This window comes from Oncorhynchus mykiss, chromosome 22, assembly GCF_013265735.2.
Source record: "Oncorhynchus mykiss isolate Arlee chromosome 22, USDA_OmykA_1.1, whole genome shotgun sequence".
In the NCBI taxonomy this organism is placed as follows: domain Eukaryota; kingdom Metazoa; phylum Chordata; class Actinopteri; order Salmoniformes; family Salmonidae; genus Oncorhynchus; species Oncorhynchus mykiss.
The window spans coordinates 44,297,596-44,311,636 of NC_048586.1; the positions used below are offsets into that span (position 1 = coordinate 44,297,596).

Here is a 14,041-nt window from a genome sequence, read left to right on the forward strand (position 1 = left end):
ACTGTTGTAACCGTTGTATTGACTTCACCAAAAGCAAAAGAGATTCAGCTCTATAGCAAGTATCTTACTTGATTCCCTTTTAATGAAGTGAATTTCTTTGTGTTTTCAGTGTAAGAAAGATTTCAAGTGTTCTTGGAATATCTGTAGACCATGGTAAGAATGTATCAGGTCAACGACAGGCAGCTTACAGACATATTAGCTCTGTTCATCTGGTTGAATTAAGAGCATGCCATTTTAGCTGACAATGAGCCCCTTTTTAAACCCTCTGTTCCCTCTGACCTGTTCATTTCTGTTCCCTTCGTAACTCATTTCATTGTATTCAAACCTCTGAAGTTAAATGCGTTTGTTTTCAACTCAACTGAATATTATTTCCTCCTCTTAAGCAGGTTTTTTTTTTTTGCCTTGATACTAATAATAGCTATTCTTTCAGACTGTATTGTAATGATTACTCACAAGAGGGCATCTATGCAGCCCTGACTCATAGTCATCCCAAATGGCACCCTATTCCCTATATGGTGCACTACTTTTGACCAAAGCCCGATGCGCCCTGGTAAAAAAAAAAGTAGTGCACTAAATAGAGATTAGGGTGCCGTTTGAGATGCAACCAGAGCAGTACAGGAGTGTATTGTAGGGGTGATGTGAGAGAGCTCCAGCAGTGTGGTGTGTGTCCTCTGCAGCCTATAGCCACTCTGATGCTGACGTGCTGAACCAATCGGTTCTGGAGGCGAACATCGCCACGGAGGTCTGCCTCACCGTGCTGGACACTCTCAGCATCTTCATCATGGGATTCAAGGTACACTCCTAACTGCTGGTTATGTGGCTTATAATAAGTGATCCTCAACATGTAAAACGCATCACCTTCCTTGCTTGTTATGTGATTATGTTATCTAAGAAACTTGAAACTCCCTCTTCAGCTTTGCCTTACCAATCATTGACAATAACCCCCTCCTGCTTGTCTACATACATGCATTTGATCTATGTTGTTGGTGATTTCATTTGATATTTCACCCTTTTTCTACTTCTTACTTGATGTTTTCTGTTAGTGTCAAATCTCTGGCCTTTGAAGTTGCTAACTGTCTGTCCTCGTATGTTGTCAGACCCAGCTCTGTTCGGACCATGGCCACAACCCGCTCATGAAGAAGGTGTTTGAGGTGCACCTCTGCTTCCTACAAATCAACCAATCAGAGACAGCCCTCAAGCAGGTCTTCACCTCGCTGCGCACCTTCATCTACAAGGTGAGGAGGCCATTGGTTCTTAACAGTTCACAGTAGTCAAGTGTTTTTCTCTTCCTCTCTTAACCGTGCCGACTATCTAATCCTCACTGTGTGTCTGTTTCCAGTTCCCCTGCACCTTCTTTGAGGGCCGAGCGGACATGTGTGCTTCGTTCTGCTACGAGATCCTGAAGTGCTGCAACTCGAAGCTGAGCTCCATCCGCAGCGACGCTGCCCACCTCCTCTACTTCCTCATGAAGAGTAACTTTGACTACACAGGACGCAAGTCCTTCGTCCGCACTCACCTACAGGTGAGAAAGAGGGAGAGAGATGGGGAGAGAGATGAGGGGGAGGGGGGGGGGGGTTACCCTCTACATACTGATCCATTTGTCTCCTCAGAACGTCTCTATGTAGAAGAACAGTCTATGGAACTCTCCTAAATAGTGGTTTGTCTGATGGTTATGGGAGTAGTGTGTTATTGACGTGATGGTTATGGGAGTAGTGTGTTATTGACGTGATGGTTAGGGGAGTAGTATGTTATTGACGTGATGGTTAGGGGAGTAGTGTGTTATTGACGTGATGGTTATGGGAGTAGTGTGTTATTGACGTGATGGTTAGGGGAGTAGTATGTTATTGACGTGATGGTTATGGGAGTAGTGTGTTATTGACGTGATGGTTAGGGGAGTAGTGTGTTATTGACGTGATGGTTATGGGAGTAGATTGTTATTGACGTGATGGTTAGGGGAGTAGATTGTTATTGACGTAATGGTTATGGGAGTAGTGTGTTATTGACGTGATGGTTATGGGAGTAGTGTGTTATTGACGTGATGGTTATGGGAGTAGATTGTTATTGACGTGATGGTTATGGGAGTAGATTGTTATTGACGTGATGGTTATGGGAGTAGTTTGTTATTGACGTGATGGTTATGGGAGTAGATTGTTATTGACGTGATGGTTAGGGGAGTAGATTGTTATTGACGTGATGGTTATGGGAGTAGTGTGTTATTGACGTGATGGTTATGGGAGTAGTTTGTTATTGACGTGATGGTTATGGGAGTAGTGTGTTATTGACGTGATGGTTATGGGAGTAGATTGTTATTGACGTGATGGTTAGGGGAGTAGATTGTTATTGACGTAATGGTTATGGGAGTAGTGTGTTATAGACGTGATGGTTATGGGAGTAGTGTGTTATTGACGTGATGGTTATGGGAGTAGTGTGTTATTGACGTGATGGTTATGGGAGTAGTTTGTTATTGACGTGATGGTTATGGGAGTAGTGTGTTATTGACGTGATGGTTATGGGAGTAGTGTGTTATTGACGTGATGGTTATGGGAGTAGATTGTTATTGACGTGATGGTTATGGGAGTAGTGTGTTATTGACGTGATGGTTATGGGAGTAGTGTGTTATTGACGTGATGGTTATGGGAGTAGTGTGTTATTGACGTGATGGTTATGGGAGTAGTGTGTTATTGACGTGATGGTTATGGGAGTAGATTGTTATTGACGTGATGGTTATGGGAGTAGTGTGTTATTGACGTGATGGTTATGGGAGTAGTGTGTTATTGACGTGATGGTTATGGGAGTAGATTGTTATTGACGTGATGGTTATGGGAGTAGTGTGTTATTGACGTGATGGTCATGGGAGTAGATTGTTATTGACGTGATGGTTATGGGAGTAGTGTGTTATTGACGTGATGGTTATGGGAGTAGTGTGTTATTGACGTGATGGTTATGGGAGTAGTTTGTTATTGACGTGATGGTTATGGGAGTAGTGTGTTATTGACGTGATGGTTATGGGAGTAGTGTGTTATTGACGTGATGGTTATGGGAGTAGTGTGTTATTGACGTGATGGTTATGGGAGTAGTGTGTTATTGACGTGATGGTTATGGGAGTAGATTGTTATTGACGTGATGGTTATGGGAGTAGATTGTTATTGACGTGATGGTTATGGGAGTAGATTGTTATTGACGTGATGGTTATGGGAGTAGTGTGTTATTGACGTGATGGTTATGGGAGTAGTGTGTAATTGACGTGATGGTTATGGGAGTAGTGTGTTATTGACGTGATGGTTATGGGAGTAGATTGTTATTGACGTGATGGTTATGGGAGTAGATTGTTATTGACGTGATGGTTATGGGAGTAGTGTGTTATTGACGTGATGGTTATGGGAGTAGTGTGTAATTGACGTGATGGTTATGGGAGTAGTGTGTTATTGACGTGATGGTTATGGGAGTAGATTGTTATTGACGTGATGGTTATGGGAGTAGATTGTTATTGACGTGATGGTTATGGGAGTAGTGTGTTATTGACGTGATGGTTATGGGAGTAGTGTGTTATTGACGTGATGGTTATGGGAGTAGTGTGTTATTGACGTGATGGTTATGGGAGTAGATTGTTATTGACGTGATGGTTATGGGAGTAGATTGTTATTGACGTGATGGTTATGGGAGTAGTGTGTTATTGACGTGATGGTTATGGGAGTAGTGTGTAATTGACGTGATGGTTATGGGAGTAGTGTGTTATTGACGTGTGCAACTTCCGCCATCTCGCTCAGGTGGTGATCGCCGTCAGTCAGCTGATCGCTGACGTCATCGGTATCGGAGGAACCCGCTTCCAACAGTCCCTGTCCATCATCAACAACTGTGCCAACGGTGACAAGACAATCAAGGTCAGAACCCGATGGATGCTCTATTCTCATTGAAACTCCATGTTACCATTGGACCACATGAATAATCTGGTCTTTACTCTTCCTGTTTATTGTCCTGTACAGAACACAGCCTTCCCGTCAGATGTGAAGGACCTGACCAAGCGGATCCGGACGGTCCTGATGGCCACGGCTCAGATGAAGGAGCATGAGAGGGACCCGGAGATGCTGGTGGATCTGCAGTACAGCCTAGCGAAGTCCTACGCCAGCACGCCCGAGCTCCGCAAGACCTGGCTGGACAGCATGGCCCGCATCCATGTGAAGAATGGAGACCTGTCCGAGGTCTGTACCAGGCTAGGGGTCAGAGTGTGAAGAATGGAGAACTGTCCGAGGCTGGTATCAGGCTAGGGGTCAGAGTGTGAAGATTGGAGACCTGTCCGAGGTCTGTACCAGGCTAGGGGTCAGAGTGTGAAGAATGGAGAACTGTCCGAGGCTGGTATCAGGCTAGGGGTCAGAGTGTGAAGAATGGAGACCTGTCCAAGGTCGGTACCAGGCTAGGGGTCAGGCTAGGGGACTGAGTGTGAAGAATGGAGACCTGTCCCGAGATCGGCACCAGGCTAGGGGTCAGGCTAGGGGTCAGGCTAGGGGTCACAGTGTATAAGTATAAGAGGATGGGCCTATGCCAGAGGGATGGGTGTTATTTTGAGGTGTAGTTATTTAAGGAGTGGGTTATGGTAGAATCTCTATATGGAGTGTGATTATGTAATATGATGAATTCAAGTCATGTGACTGGCTAGTCGAACGTACTGATGTATCTGTGATGTTCTCTGTTGTTCACAGGCAGCCATGTGTTATGTGCACGTGGCAGCACTGGTGGCCGAGTATCTCCGGAGGAAAGGTGCAGTATGTTGCTCATTATTGCCACTTGGTGGTGCCATTTTCTCTTTTTACAGACTACACAAGGGGTTAATTAAATGGTCAGCGCGATGTGATTTTAAATGATATGATTGGTAGTTATTAGTTTTGTTATTAATACGTAGTCCAATACTATACTGTGCATATTGTACATATTTCTATGTAATCTGTCGTTCTTGTGTCTCAGAGTAGGAGTGCTGATCTAGAATCAGGTTCTCCCTGTCATTTTGTTCTTATTCAATGTGATTTAAAAAGGCAAAACTGATCCTAAATCAGTTCTCTAACGCTTGATACAGGCAATCCCAGATTTGTGATTTGGTTATGTAATCTGTGTTTCAGTGTTAGTTCACACGTGTTCTTTACTTCTTAACACCAGAGGGTTAATCAACTCAGCAGGTCCAATCATAGCACACTATATGAGAGAGCAATTCTCAAACGTTGACCTTTTGCCTGTTTGTACATGACAGAATGTTCTGAGTGAAATCATATTTTCCCCTTAATGTAGAACCTGTCTAATAGGCCACAGAAATAAGAAAACATCTTTCTATTTGGTTTATTGATGATGGTCCCCGTCTCCTTAACGTTCCGTAGGCATGTTCAAGCAGGGCTGCTCAGCCTTCCGAGTGGTCACCCCCAACATTGATGAGGAGGTATCCATGATGGAGGATGTGGGCATGCAGGATGTCCACTTCAACGAGGTGAGAGACCAAAAGCCAGCTGCTAGGTCAACTAAGGAGTTTTGGTGCTTGTTCCTTTTTGGGCGGGCATTCACATGTCTTATATCCATTTCACACTAAGACGTTTTTCTGCCAACTTCATCATACCGTTAACTTCATCATACCACCAACTTAATCATACCACCAACTTCATCATACCACCAACTTAATCATACCACCAACTTAATCATACCACCAACTTAATCATACCACCAACTTAATCATACCACCAACTTCATCATAGCACCAACTTCATCATACCACCAACTTCATCATACCACCAACTTCATCATACCACCAACTTAATCATACCACCAACTTAATCATACCACCAACTTTATCATACCACCAACTTAATCATACCACCAACTTAATCATACCACCAACTTCATCATACCACCAACTTCATCATACCACCAACTTCATCATACCACCAACTTCGTCATACCACCAACTTAATCATACCACCAACTTCATCATACCACCAACTTAATCATACCACCAACTTAATCATACCACCAACTTTATCATACCACCAACTTAATCATACCACCAACTTAATCATACCACCAACTTCATCATACCACCAACTTCATCATACCACCAACTTCATCATACCACCAACTTCGTCATACCACCAACTTCGTCATACCACCAACTTAATCATACCACCAACTTCGTCATACCACCAACTTAATCATACCACCAACTTCATCATACCACCAACTTAATCATACCACCAACTTTATCATACCACCAACTTTATCATACCACCAACTTCATCATACCACCAACTTTATCATACCACCAACTTCATCATACCACCAACTTTATCATACCACCAACTTTATCATGCCACCAACTTCATCATACCACCAACTTCATCATACCACCAACTTCATCATACCACCAACTTTATCATACCACCAACTTTATCATACCACCAACTTTATCATACCACCAACTTCATCATACCACCAACTATTGCCAGTATCAAAGCCAAAACTTTTATTTCCACCTAACAACCTAGTAATCATTTCGTCAAAGTTCTGTCCATGGCTTAGTATGAAACGTAGCCATAATGCTGAGGCGGCATTGGCACGCACTACGATCTTAAAACTCTTGATGGTTGCTAGGCAGCGCCCATTAACCATCCTCCTGCCGGTTCTACACTCTTGATGGTTGCTAGGCAGTGCCCATTAACCATCCTCCTGCCGGTTCTAAACTCTTGATGGTTGCTAGGCAGTGCCCATTAACCATCCTCCTGCCGGTTCTAAACTCTTGATGGTTGCTAGGCAGTGCCCATTAACCATCCTCCTGCCGGTTCTAAACTCTTGATGGTTGCTAGGCAGTGCCCATTAACCATCCTCCTGCCGGTTCTAAACTCTTGATGGTTGCTAGGCAGCGCCCATTAACCATCCTCCTGCCGGTTCTACACTCTTGATGGTTGCTAGGCAGTGCCCATTAACCATCCTCCTGCCGGTTCTAAACTCTTGATGGTTGCTAGGCAGTGCCCATTAACCATCCTCCTGCCGGTTCTAAACTTTGCAAGGCATGTCACTTCTCTTCAGCGGTGCACGACTCCAGGACCTTTGGAGTCGACTCCGACTGCTGTGAACGACTCTCGCTCGACTCTCGAAACACTCTGAAACGGACGCACACACACACACACACACACACACACACACACACACACACACACACACACACACACACATACAGTACACACCATCTCATTATTGCAGTCCCACACATACAGTACACACCATCTCATTATTGCAGTCCCACACGTACAGTACACACCATCTCATTATTGCAGTCCCACACACACAGTACACACCATCTCATTATTTCATCTCATGAGCATGATACTGCACATTAGCCTATAAAAGGTATATTTTGTTTGACTGTAGAAGGTGGTGTGTAGGTACTAGAATATTTCTGTGATATTTCTGCTGTGTGCAGCCTTGACGTATTCCATGGGATGATGTGGCGCACTCTATGCTGATAAACCTATTCTTAGCCATGTTCAGTGGTGATTTCAGGATGTAAATCTTGGAGCAAACTCAAAAAAATGTTTTTAGATGCATGCCAGCAAAGCCACTACAACAACACTAAACAATACATTAATTGCACTATAACGGTGACAAACAGTGCCCACAAACTGTTAGGGCCTACATAAAGCTGTCCCAACACCTTACTACTGCTACACCTGGCTATCAGCGGAGCCTTGTCTGGCAGCGAAACAGTTCATTCAGCCTCATTTACTTCCTTTAAAAAAACATAGCTGATATGGCAGACTTCCTTAAACAAATGTGGTTTCTACTGACAATTGAGATGTACAAACTATAGCATAAGAGGACAACGAGCGGATAAGAGGCTTAAGATATTAATGAGCGAGCGAGGAAGAACGTAGTCAATATAACTATTTTTTTGCACTTTTGAAATGTACAGCGACAGAATTCTGGTCATGGGCAGTTCTTAGTGATCTCCCTGTACACCAAGTCAGAATTGTAGGATAAATAAAGGGGGCATATAAGCAGACAATGAAGCTCTTACAATATTTGATGATGACATTTCTCTAAAACAGGTTATAGGCTACATGTGCACCACCAAATCAGAACAGTAGGCCAAGTTGAGAGGGGGAAAGGGACCAAATTATTAGGGTGAGGCACATGGGCTACTAACAGCTTACTACACAACATACACATAGTATTACTTTCTTAGCTACAGTATACATATCTCCCTGCCACATTACATCATTTATGCAGCAACATACAATACGTTTTTGGACTGTGCTCACTTGAACAGGGAGGTGGCGCGGCGGTCCTTCTTGTGGGCAAATTTTGTCATCAGACTTTGTCATCAATGTCTGGCATTCTCTGGATTTATGGTGCTTTCAAGACAATTGGGAACATGGTCGAATCATGACGTCAGTGATGGATGACCTTTCAAAACATATTTTCCCAGTCGGAGCAAGTTTTTTCAGATTACACAGTTGTCTTGAACTCACTGAAGTCTGAGATTTCCCAGGTCTGAGTTTCCAGTTGTTTTCAACGCAGAATAAGTCATGTTGTTTTGACAGCATGGCCAATGTATTCAACCTTTTCTGGCCCATGGTGTTGAATGTTTATAATTTTAAGCTTGGAAAAGAGACCCTTAAACCCAGACTTGGACCACACACCCACTCCACTCAATAGCAGGCTAGTGATTGCTTCGCAACGCTTGCAGTTAGCCACTGATTCCTTCCAAACCAATCATTGTTGAATTTGCGATTTCCGACTTGTTGTGTAATATTTACGTCCAATGGCTGATGAGCACCGATATGTTTGATCTATAATTTCTCTTCATATGACTGAATGACTGATTGAAAAGGATTTTCCAGTAGATTATCGACTTGATTCATGATTACTGCTTGTCTAGCTTGCTAGCTAAAATGTTGACATGATCAGTCCAATAAAAACTACAGTAGATATAACGTGATATGACATCAGTTTATCTGTGGCCAATGACCTTGAGCTTTCTTGGATGGGCACTTCTAATGTAAATTTATGGCAGCCCCCAGGGGGCTTGAACTGCCTAACTTTCCCTGTAGAATCTGCGGTGACATAGTGTCCTCATGAGTGACAGAACACTGAGCCAATCACGGCGCAACTAAAGAGTATTTTCCGCTGGCTGCCCCTCCACCACAGGAAGCACTGAGCTGGGCTGAAACACCTGCATTTTGAAGCTGCAATACTCAAGAAAGTAATAAAGAGATAATGCTTGTATGCAGCTTTATTCAGTCAAATAATTAATTTTTACATTGTTTGCAAACTGATATGTAACACAAATTAATGCTAAAATAACATTCAAAACAGGCAGCAAACCCTAAACAGTGCTCTGCCCCACCTGCCCTGAATGACAGGTCCCCACTGTGTCTAGTTGACTCATTTATTAAAACATTTTGCTATGTTATGTAGTTTAACAAGTGGATTATTTAGCTTTTCACTCACAGTCACTGAGTAGCCAATAGGCCTACTCCCTACCAAAAGCCTGTGACTTCACTGATAACCAATCAATGTGGTTTTGTTTCACTGAATCTCTTTATAGGCTATTTGGTTTAATTGGTTTCTGTCTGGGCAAATAAGTGGAGATGGTATCTCATCTATTCGTTTGCTCATCTATCACTGATCGTAAACATTTAGCATGCTATAATGTAGTCTAAATCAAGTGTTCATCTATCACTGATCGTAAACATTTAGCATGCTATAATGTAGTCTAAATCAAGTGTTCATCTATCACTGATCGTAAACATTTAGCATGCTATAATGTAGTCTAAATCAAGTGTTCATCTATCACTGATCGTAAACATTTAGCATGCTATAATGTAGTCTAAATCAAGTGTTCATCTATCACTGATCGTAAACATTTAGCATGCTATAATGTAGTCTAAATCAAGTGTTCATCTATCACTGATCGTAAACATTTAGCATGCTATAATGTAGTCTAAATCAAGTGTTCATCTATCACTGATCGTAAACATTTAGCATGCTATAATGTAGTCTAAATCAAGTGTTCATCTATCACTGATCGTAAACATTTAGCATGCTATAATGTAGTCTAAATCACTGATCAGAAACATTTAGCATGCTATAATGTAGTCTATATCACTGATCGTAAACATTTAGCATGCTATAATGTAGTCTATATCACTGATCGTAAACATTTAGCATGCTATAATGTAGTCTAAATCACTGATCAGAAACATTTAGCATGCTATAATGTAGTCTATATCACTGATCAGAAACATTTAGCATGCTATAATGTAGTCTAAATCACTGATCAGAAACATTTAGCATGCTATAATGTAGTCTATATCACTGATCAGAAACATTTAGCATGCTATAATGTAGTCTAAATCACTGATCAGAAACATTTAGCATGCTATAATGTAGTCTATATCACTGATCAGAAACATTTAGCATGCTATAATGTAGTCTAAATCAAGTGCAGGCCTATTATTTTACTAGATCGTATACAACTCCAAAAGCCCGCGGAGGTTGTGAAATATGAACAGGAGACTCACATGCTTCTGACAATAGGATTGCTATTATTTTCTATGGGGATCATGATGAATGTAAGACCCAACGCCTGCTCCCTAACGAAGTGGATTGAAGTTAGGACAGAGATGAAAGGTGGCTTGCCTTGTTTCTATTTGTCCTATAATGCTTCTTAGGACCTGCCTAAACAAATAAATAATGGATTTATTTTTGATTATTAAAATAGACGCCCCACCCATATCTGCACACCACTACTACCGCTCGTCTTCGGCATGAGAGGTATAAAAGGTATACTCAGGCAAGAATGTGGTAAAAATGGTTCCGTTTCTAAAGGGGTTATCTAAACATTGCCCAATCATTTGTTTTTTACAGGGAAAATACTGTAAATCCTTAGCAGGATTAGCTTCTTTTATGCTCAGTTTATCTCCTTGGCTTCTCTCCAGCACTCCTGAACCGCTAATCAAAGGACTACCCAGATTATTTACATTGCCCCCCCTCCCCCTCCCCCTCTTTAGCGCTGCCGCTAATCTCTGTTTATTATCTACGCATAGTCACTTCAACTGCGTGTACATATTGCCTCGACTGGCTGGTGCCCCCGACACATTGACTCTGTACCGGTACCCCCTGTATATAGCCTCCACATTGACTCTGTACCGGTACCCCCTGTATATAACCTCCACATTGACTCTGTACCGGTACCTCCTGTATATAGCCTGCACATTGACTCTGTACCGGTACCTCCTGTATATAGCCTGCACATTGACTCTGTACCGGTACCACCTGTATATAGCCTTGCTATTGTTATTTTACTGCTGCTCTTTAATGATTTATTAATTACTAATTATTTGGTACTTTTATTTCTTTTTTTGGGGGGGGGGGGGTATTTTTCTTAAAACTGCATTGTTGTTTAAGGGCTTGTAAGTAAGAATTTCAGGTCTTGTAAGTAGAGTCTACTACACCTGTTGTATTCAACGCATGTGACAAATACAATTTGATTTGAAATTGTGGAGTTTTCAGTCTCATGGAGATAACATCTCTACAAGGTAGATGCCTGGTTATCAGTGAATCAGCTCTGCTCCACACTATCCAACAATGTGTAAAGCAAAAAAACGCTCACAGAACAACATGTAAACAATTCCACATCAAATTATTGCTTGAATTTAGTACAAAGAAATGGCACAGCATAGCTCGTCAGCTCAATAGATTTTAAGAGGCCATGTGGAACAAATTTGCTTTTAAGTCCCATTTTCATCTCTTGTTCACCCATATCCTCATTATACACAATGTCAGCGGAGTTATTCAACTCCTCATGTTGTGTTGCATCAAGGAAATTAGGTGTATTTAGTAGTCATAACTCTTCCAGTACTTTTGCACTAACCTTCATAAAAGCTTTGAAATTAAGCCATGGTGTGTGTGTCATCCAAAGCCAGATCATCTTCGTGTGGACACGGTATGACAGCAGTGTTTTATCTGTCCCTCTCTCCCATACAGGATGTCCTGATGGAGCTGTTGGAAGAGTGTGCTGATGGCCTGTGGAAGGCTGAGCGCTATGAGCTCATCTCAGACGTCTACAAGCTCATCATCCCCATCTACGAACAGGGGAGGGATTTTGAGGTACAGCAGCAGACCTAAAGCCTCTGATGTCACTCTCCATGTCCTGGTGCTCAACTCTATCTGATGTTATTGTCTGTATCATTGGGCTCAACTCCCTCTGATGTCACTCTCCATGTCCTGGGGCTCAACTCTATCTGATGTCACTGTCTATATCATTGGGATCAGCTCCCTCTGATGTCACTTGCTATGTCATTTAAATATATAAAAAAAACACCTTTATTTAACCAGGTAAGCTAGTTGAGAACAAGTTCTCATTTACAACTGCGACCTGGCCAAGATAAAGCAAAGCAGTGTGACACAAACAACAACACAGAGTTACAGATAAACACACATACAGTCATTAACACAATAGAAAAAAAGAGTCTATACACAGTGTGTGCAAATGGCGTGAGGAGGTAAGGCAATAAATAGGCCATAGTAGCGAAGTAATTACAATTTAGCAAATTAACACTGGAGTGATAAATGAGCAGATGATGATATGCAAGTAGAAATACTGGTGTGCAAAAGAGCAGAAAACTAAATAAAAATAAAATGGGGGTGAGATAGGTAGTTTGGATGGGCTATTTACAGATGGGCTGTGTATAGCTGCATTGGTCGGTTAGCTGCTCAGATAGCTGATGAAATATAAGTCTCCAGCTTCAGCGATTTTTGCAATTCGTTCCAGTCATTGGCAGCAGAGAACTGGAAGGAAAGGCGGCCAAAAGAGGTGTTGGCTTTGGGGATGACCAGTGAGATATACCTGCTGGAGCGCGTGCTACGGGTGGGTGTTGTTATCGTGACCAGTGAGCTGAGATAAGGCGGAGCTTTACCTAGCATAGACTTATAGATGACCTGGAGCCAGTGGGTCTGGCGACGAATATGTAGCGAGGGCCAGCCGACTAGAGCATACAGGTCGCAGTGGTGGGTGGTATACATTGGGGCAAAAAAAGTATTTAGTCAGCCACAACTTGTGCAAGTTCTCCCACTTAAAAAGATGAGAGAGGCCTGTAATTTTCATCATAGGTACACTTTAACTAGGGCAGACAAAATGAGAAAAAAACTCATTGTAGGATTTTTTAATGAATTTATTAGCAAATTATGGTGGAAAACAAGTATTTAGATTAAGATTTATCGGTGGTGACCGTGTTACCTAGTCTCAGTGCAGTGGGCAACTGAGAGGAGGTGCTCTTATTCTCCATGGACTTTACAGTGTCCCAAAACTTTTTGGAGTTAGAGCTACAGGATGCAAATTTCTGTTTGAAAAAGCTAGCCTTTGCTTTCCTGACTGCATGTATTGGGTTCCTGACTCCCCTGAAAAGTTGCATATCGCGGGGCCTCTGATGTCACTGTCTATGTCATGGGGCCCAACTCCCGCTGATGTCACTCTCTATGTCATGGGGCTCAACTCCCGCTGATGTCTATGTCATGGGGCCCAACTGCCTCTGATGTCACTGTCTATGTCATGGGGCCCAACTGCCTCTGATGTCACTGTCCATGTCATGGGGCCCAACTCCCGCTGATGTCACCATCTATGTCATGGAGGTCAACTCCCTCTGATGTCACTGTCTATGTGATGGTGCCCAACGATAATGTCTCAAGGCTCCCAAACATGGATAAAAACACAGATTCTTATCAATGTGTTTGTGTGTTTCTCAATTCCATAGAAACTGTCTCACCTGTATGACACACTCCATCGTGCCTACATCAAAGTGACAGAGGTCATGCACACGGGCAAGAGGCTGCTGGGAACCTACTTCAGAGTGGCTTTCTTTGGCCAGGTAAGATAATGATTGACATCTGATGGTAGGCTGTCATACAACAAAAAAACAATGCATTGGAGATCAAACAAGTTGTTTCCCTTTTCCCATTATACTATTGCTTTGCTCTTTCCAGTACGTTGTACAGGTATTAGATATTG

At 42.4% G+C, this 14,041-nt stretch overlaps 1 protein-coding gene across 15 annotated transcripts in view; it reads left to right on the plus strand.

The window, feature by feature from the left end:
* The window catches only part of LOC110502169 (dedicator of cytokinesis protein 9), a 173,443-nt gene that overhangs the window by 148,967 nt on the left and 10,435 nt on the right, over window positions 1–14,041 (plus strand). For 11 of the 15 annotated variants that reach the window (XM_036959372.1, XM_036959381.1, XM_036959383.1 and 8 more), the window contains exons 39-47: window positions 678–793; window positions 1,098–1,235; window positions 1,340–1,522; window positions 3,768–3,881; window positions 3,984–4,199; window positions 4,698–4,755; window positions 5,364–5,470; window positions 12,022–12,144; window positions 13,788–13,901. In XM_036959372.1, the coding sequence (XP_036815267.1) occupies window positions 678–793; window positions 1,098–1,235; window positions 1,340–1,522; window positions 3,768–3,881; window positions 3,984–4,199; window positions 4,698–4,755; window positions 5,364–5,470; window positions 12,022–12,144; window positions 13,788–13,901 (1,169 nt within the window). Of the gene's footprint in view, window positions 1–109; window positions 154–677; window positions 794–1,097; window positions 1,236–1,339; window positions 1,523–3,767; window positions 3,882–3,983; window positions 4,200–4,697; window positions 4,756–5,363; window positions 5,471–12,021; window positions 12,145–13,787; window positions 13,902–14,041 lie in introns of those variants that run through there. The other 4 variants (XM_036959382.1, XM_036959375.1, XM_036959379.1 and 1 more) reach the window with 2 other exon arrangements.